The 7,637-nt window shown below is 40.8% G+C and overlaps 1 protein-coding gene across 1 annotated transcript in view; it reads right to left on the bottom strand.

Moving 5' to 3' along the window:
• Nucleotides 1-6,185: 6,185 nt before the first annotated feature.
• Nucleotides 6,186-7,637, bottom strand: part of LOC121578058 (interferon-induced protein 44-like) — a 30,579-nt gene continuing 29,127 nt past the window's right edge. Inside the window, exon 8 of the mRNA XM_045223838.1 lies at nt 6,186-7,459. Within this exon, the coding sequence (XP_045079773.1) occupies nt 7,286-7,459 (174 nt within the window). The 3' untranslated portion in view covers nt 6,186-7,285. The remainder of the gene's footprint in view (nt 7,460-7,637) is intronic.

The raw sequence follows: 7,637 nt of genomic DNA, 5'->3' as shown, positions 1-7,637 counted from the left end.
AACTTTAATTTGTGTTAATGCTTTTGTGATATTCCATTTAGTAGGATTAGGCTTTTGGTCGTTTGGTTCGCAATGGCAAGGAACATTTTTTTCCTGGCCTCACATGCATGCATCATTTCTGTCTCATAATTCTTTGCTCAACTGTAAGGTTTGTTAAAATTTCTCATTTGATTTTTATATCTTGCTATTGTTTCTTCTATCTCTCTCGTTATTACTTTAGCATTGGAGATTTTAGCATGTAAATGTTGGTGGGGCAAACATTATATATATTTTTTTATGCATGCCAGCAAAGCCACTACACTACACAACACAACACTAAACAATACATTAATTGCACTATAACGTTGACAAACCGTGCCCACAAACTGTCAGGGCCTACATAAAGCTGTCCCAACAGCAGATATTTATTTTCAGCACCATGGAGTGAATCCTGCTACACCTGGCTATCAGCGGAGCCTTGTCTGGCAGCGAAACAGTTCATTCAGCCTCATTTACTGCCTTTAAAAAAAACGTAGCTGATATGGCTGACTTGCTTAAACGAATGTGGTTTCTACTGACAATTAAGATGTACAAACTATGGCATAAGGGGACGACGAGCGGAGAAGAGGCAATCAGTAATTTCGATGAAGACATTAATGAGCAAGCTAGGATGGACTTAGTCAATATAACTATTTGTTCAGCACTTTTGAAATGTACAGCGACAGAATTCAGAACAATGGCCGTTCTTACAGTATTATTCCTGTACACCAAGTCAGAACCGTAGGATGAATAAAGGGGCTATATAAGCAGACAATGAAAGCTCTTACAATATTCCATGATTACATTTCTCTAAAACAGGCTATAGGCTACATGTGCACCACAAAGACAGAATAGTAGGCTAAGTAATGAGGGGGGAAGGGACCAAATTATTAGGATGAGGCACATGGGCTACTAACAGCTTAGTACACAACATACACTTAGTATTACTTTCTTATCTACAGTATGCACATCTCCCTGGCATATTACATCATTTATGCAGCAGCATACAATACATTTTAGTGCTCACCTTGTTGTGCTGTGCTCACTTGAACAGGAAGATGGCACGGTGGTACTTCTGGGCAAATTTTGTCATCAAACTTTGTCATCAAAGTCTGGCATTCTCTGGATTTATGGTGCTTTCAAGACAACTGGGAACTCGTAAAAAAACAAGGTTAAATCATGTCGTCAGTGATCTTCAGTTCGGAGCTCTAGAAAGAGGCCCGAGTTCCCGACTTGGAATTCCGAGTTGGATGACCGTTCAAAACGTATTTTCGAGTTCCCAGTTGTCTTGAACTCACTGAAGTCTGACATTTCCCAGTTCCGAGCTTCCAGTTGTTTTGAACGCGGTAGAAGTCATGCTGGATTGACAGCATGGCCAATGTATTCAACCTTTTCTGGCCCATGGCGTGTGAATGTTTATCCTTTTAAGCTAAGAAAAGAGACCCTTAAACCCAGACTTGGACCACACACCCACTCCACTGAATAGTGATTGCTTTGCAATGCTTGCAGTTAGCTACTGAATCCTTCCAAACCACTCATTGTTGAATTTGTGATTTCCAACTTGTTGTGTAACGTTTATGTCCAATGGCCGATGAGCACCGATACATTTAATCTATATTTTCTCTTCATATGACAAGGATTGAAAAGGGTTTGCCAGTAGATTATCGAAGTGATTCACAATGATGACTGCTTGTCTAGCTTGCTAGCTAATATTTTAAAAGTATGATGTTGACATGATCAGTCCAATCAAAGCTACGGTAGATAAAATGTGATTTGAAATCATTTTATCTGTGGCCAATGACCTTGAGCCTTCTTGGATGGGCACTTCTAATGTAACTACAGTGAGGGAAAAAAGTATTTGATCCCCTGCTGATTTTGTACGTTTGCCCACTGACAAAGAAATGATCAGTCTATAATTTTAATGGTAGGTTTATTTGAACAGTGAGAGACAGAATAACAACAACAAAAAATCCAGAAAAACGCATGTCAAAAATGTTATAAATTGATTTGCATTTTAATGAGGGAAATAAGTATTTGACCCCTCTGCAAAACATGACTTAGTACTTGGTGGCAAAACCCTTGTTGGCAATCACAGAGGTCAGACGTTTCTTGTAGTTGGCCACCAGGTTTGCACACATCTCAGGAGGGATTTTGTCCCACTCCTCTTTGCAGATCTTCTCCAAGTCATTAAGGTTTCGAGGCTGATGTTTGGCAACTCGAACCTTCAGCTCCCTCCACAGATTTTCTATGGGATTAAGGTCTGGAGACTGGCTAGGCCACTCCAGGACCTTAATGTGCTTCTTCTTGAGCCACTCCTTTGTTGCCTTGGCCGTGTGTTTTGGGTCATTGTCATGCTGGAATACCCATCCACGACCCATTTTCAATGCCCTGGCTGAGGGAAGGAGGTTCTCACCCAAGATTTGACGGTACATGGCCCCGTCCATCGTCCCTTTGATGCAGTGAAGTTGTCCTGTCCCCTTAGCAGAAAAACACCCCCAAAGCATAATGTTTCCACCTCCATGTTTGACGGTGGGGATGGTGTTCTTGGGGTCATAGGCAGCATTCCTCCTCCTCCAAACACGGCGAGTTGAGTTGATGCCTAAGAGCTCCATTTTGGTCTCATCTGACCACAACACTTTCACCCAGTTCTCCTCTGTAGCATTCAGATGTTCATTGGCAAACTTCAGACAGGCCTGTATATGTAATTTCTTGAGCAGGGGGACCTTGCGGGCGCTGCAGGATTTCAGTCCTTCACGGCGTAGTGTGTACCAATTGTTTTCTTGGTGACTATGGTCCCAGCTGCCTTGAGATCATTGACAAGATCCTCCCGTGTAGTTCTGGGCTGATTCCTCACCATTCTCATGATCATTGCAACTCCACGAGGTGAGATCTTGCATGGAGCCCCAGGCCGAGGGAGATTGACAGTTCTTTTGTGTTTCTTCCATTTGCGAATAATCGCACCAACTGTTGTCACCTTCTCACCAAGCTGCTTGCTGATGGTCTTGTAGCCCATTCCAGCCTTGTGTAGGTCTACAATCTTGTCCCTGACATCCTTGGAGAGCTCTTTGGTCTTGGCCATGGTGGAGAGTTTGGAATCTGATTGATTGATTGCTTCTGTGGACAGGTGTCTTTTATACAGGTAACAAGCTGAGATTATTTTTTTTAATTTTTTAATTTCACCTTTATTTAACCAGGTAAGCCAGTTGAGAACAGGTTCTCATTTACAACTGCGACCTGGCCAAGATAAAGCAAAGTAGTGCAATAAAAACAACACAGAGTTACATATGGGGTAAAAAAAAAACATAAAGTCAGAAATACAACAGAAAATATATATACAGTGTGTGCAAATGTAGCAAGTTATGGAGGTAAGGCAATAAATAGGCTATAGTGCAGAATAATTACAATAGTATTAACACTGGAATGCTAGATGTGCAAGAGATTATGTGCAAATAGAGATACTGGGGTGCAAAAGAGCAAAATAAATAACAATATAGGGATGAGGTAGTTGGGTGGGCTAATTTCAGATGGGCTGTGTACAGGTGCAGTGATCGGTAAGGTGCTCTGACAACTGATGCTTAAAGTTATTGAGGGAGATAAGAGTCTCCAGCTTCAGAGATTTTTGCAATTCGTTTCCAGTCATTGGCAGCAGAGAACTGGAAGGAATGGCGGCCAAAGGAGGTGTTGGCTTTGGGAATGACCAGAGAGATATACCTGCTGGAGCGCAGACTACGGGTGGGTGCTGCTATGGTGACCAATGAGCTAAGATAAGGCGGGATTTGCCTAGCAGTGATTTATAGATGGCCTGGAGCCAGTGGGTTTGACGACGAACATGTAGTGAGGACCAGCCAACAAGAGCGTACAGGTCACAGTGGTGGGTAGTGTATGGGGCTTTGGAGACAAAACGGATGGCACTGTGATAGACTACATCCAATTTGCTGAGTAGAGTGTTGGAGGCTATTTTGTAAATGACATCGCCGAAGTCAAGGATCGGTAGGATAGTCAGTTTTACGAGGGCATGTTTGGCAGCATGAGTGAAGGAGGCTTTGTTGCGAAATAGGAAGCCGATTCTAGATTTAACTTTGGATTGGAGATTCTTTATGTGAGTCTGGAAGTTGAGTTTACAGTCTAACCAGACACCTAGATATTTGTAGTTGTCCACATACTCTAGGTCAGACCCGTCGAGAGTGGTGATTCTAGTCGGGTGGGCGGGTGCTAGCAGCGTTCGATTGAAAAGCATGCATTTAGTTTTACTAGTGTTTAAGAGCAGTTGAAGGCTACTGAAGGATTGTTGTATGGCATTGAAGCTTGTTTGGAGGTTTGTTAACACAGTGTCCAATGAAGGGCCAGATGTATACAAAATGGTGTCGTCTGCGTAGAGGTGGATCTGAAAGTCACCAGCATCAAGAGCGACATCATTGATATACACGGAGAAAAGTGTCGGCCCAAGAATTGAACCCTGTGGCACCCCCATAGAGACTGCCATAGGTCCAGACAACACTCCCTTCAAGAGTGTGCTCCTAATCTCAGCTCGTTACCTGTATAAAAGTCACCTGGGAGCCAGAAATCTTTCTGATTGAGAGGGGGTCAAATACTTATTTCCCTCATTAAAATGCAAATCAATTGATAACATTTTTGACATGCGTTTTTCTGGATTTTTGTTGTTGTTATTCTGTCTCTCACTGTTCAAATAAACCTACCATTAAGATTATAGATTGATCATTTCTTTGTCAGTGGGCAAATGTACAAAATCAGCAGGGGATCAAATACTTTTTTCCCTCACTGTATATGGCAGCACCCAAGGGGCTTGAATTTTCAAGCTCTCCCTGTAGATTTTGTGGTGACGTAGTGTCCCCATGAGTGACAGAACGCTGAGCCAATCATGGTGCAACTAGAGAACATTACCAACCCTTACACTCTGTATTTTCCGCTGGCTGTCCCACCACCACAGAAAGCACTGAGCTAGGCTGAAACCCCTGCATTTTGGAGCTGCCTTAGTCAATAAAGCAAAAAGGAGACCATGTTTGTATGCGGCTTTATTAACTCAATTATTTATTGATTTTACATTGTTTGCAAACTGATATGTGACACGTATAACATGCAAAACAGGCAAAATAAATAAATAAAATAAATATTATTATTATATATATATTTTAAAGCTATACAGGTGGGGCTAAAAACATGTGGGGCTAAGCCTGCCCTGATTGACGGGTCACCGTTATTCAAAAACAACTTAAAACGTTCTGAGAACTCCGTTAGATTAATTCATTGTTTTATCATGAAAAAGCGTGGCAGGAGAAATCTAGCATGCATTAAACTGAGAGTGGCTTAATAGGCCAAGTCATATTCATATCAAATGGAGAGAAAACAGAACATTTGGGCTTCTACAACAATAACACACAGGAGTTTCCGCATTAAAAATAGACTTCGCTATTGGCCCAGATCATCCGACATTCAATAGAGAGAGAAAAACAACAACATATATTCTGACTGGATGTTTTGCGATGCTTTGGTGAGACTCATGGCTCTGTCTACATTGTTCTCTTGCTTTGTGTAAATATAACATATATATTGAAATAAGCTATAGCAAATAAGAATATAGGCAAATTACTCAGAATGTCAACCATGCACTGCTGTGCCTGATCCAATTCTGATCTGAGTAATTGTTTGATATTGTGATTTTTTATTTGTCCATTCGGACAACTGAAATCTATATTCTGGTTGTCCAACTTTTTTTTTTACTTGCCCCGGACAAGCGGACAATCCTTAATGTTGAGTGTCACTCTATATATATAATAATATAATAATATGCCATTTAGCAGACGCTTTTATCCAAAGCGACTTACAGTCATGTTTTTACGTATGGGTGGTCCCGGGGATCAAACCCACTACCCTGGCGTTACAAGCGCCATGCTCTACCAATTGAGCTACAGAGGGCCATATATAGTGACACGAAGAATAATAGTGAATAACGAATAACAATATGAGTAAAAATAACATGGCTATATACAGGGAGTACCAGTACCAAGTCGATTTTCAGGGGTTTCAGGTAATTGAGGTATCTATATATATATATATATATATATATATATATATATGGAGTGTGAAAGTGTTTGAGTGTGTGTGTGGCATCAGTATACAGTATACATACTTATGTGTGTGTGGGTGTATGTAGTGTGTGTGTGTGTATGTGTGTGTATGTGTGTGTTGGGGTGTCAGTGTGTGTGCATAGAGTTAGTGCAAGAGAGTTCACGTGTCCACTATCCACCTTCATAGGTAATTGTCTAAGAGGTTTGGAGGGTAGGTGCTCCATATGTTAAGCAGGCAAGTTAACTATAGTGTATAGCCAAGTTTTGAGGATAAATAATGTAGAATGTAACATAAATATCTATACAAATGAAAACAATTATAGAAATCCTATAGGAGAAAAAAAAAACATTGAAATCCTATAGGATTCCAATACAAGGATCTAATTAAAATACAATCCAAAAATCCTGTCAGATTTTGGAACCAGTCATATTGGACTCCTATGGGACTGTTCTCTCTGCTAACGCACAGCAAGCGGTACCGATGCACCAAGTCTGGAACCAACAGGACCCTGAACAGCTTCTACCCCCAAGCCATAACACTGCTTAATAGTTAGTTAAATAGTTAACCAAAAATTACCCTGACTATCTGCATTAACGCTTTTTGCACTAAATCTTTTAGGATTTTCTATTGGATTCTAAATATAATTCTTATTGAAATCCCACAGGATTTTTTTACTAGGGAAAAGCATATGAAACACAACTATAATGTCACATCAAATATTTAAAAGGACAATGATTGATATAAAATCAATGTGAGTTATCTATATATCATGTTTTTGCATTATAGCAAGGATATTGGCTTATCTAATGCAAGTGTACACTGTTGGGTGTTACATGTATAGTTTAAAGTAGGATAACGCATATCCAGTTTTTGTTACACAGGTGGATATTGTGCCTTTAAACAGTATATTTAGGCTTTTACATTAAGTGAAATTATACAACCACAATATGAAAACATTAAAAGGAGAACTTTCCCTCCAATCTTACTTTATCCTGCCTCGAAAACAAATGTCCTATTTCCTATGGGGGAAAAAGACTCCATTGACCTTGAAAGACAACATTGACCTTGAACTACTCTGAAATAAAATCTAGGTTATCTACACTTAGGAGTATACCGCAGGGCTCACTAATGTCCTAGCGCTTGATTTAGGTGTTGTGACACTCATGCATGTGTGTGAAACTCATGCATGTTGTTGGAGGTCGCAGAGGTAATCATTGGCAAAGTTCATAATCTGAGTTATGGCGTTCAGTATCAGGATGTCCATATCATCATCCAGCACCCCCTCCTCGTGGTAGTTCTTCACTGGCAAGATGCAGTTCATGGGAACGCCCAGCTCATTACTGCAGATCTGCATCTGAGAAACGATGAAGACAAAAGGGCTGGATCAGGTCAGCGTGAGGGATGATCAGGTCAGTGTGAGGAATGATCAGGTCAGCCAGAGGGAGGATCAGGTCAGCGTGAGTGATGATCAGGTCAGCCAGAGGGAGGATCTTTGGATCAGTTTAGCGGTAGGGAGGATCTTTGGATCAGTT

This window comes from Coregonus clupeaformis, chromosome 12 (assembly GCF_020615455.1).
Source record: "Coregonus clupeaformis isolate EN_2021a chromosome 12, ASM2061545v1, whole genome shotgun sequence".
In the NCBI taxonomy this organism is placed as follows: domain Eukaryota; kingdom Metazoa; phylum Chordata; class Actinopteri; order Salmoniformes; family Salmonidae; genus Coregonus; species Coregonus clupeaformis.
This window is presented reverse-complemented; position numbering and strand designations above follow the sequence as displayed.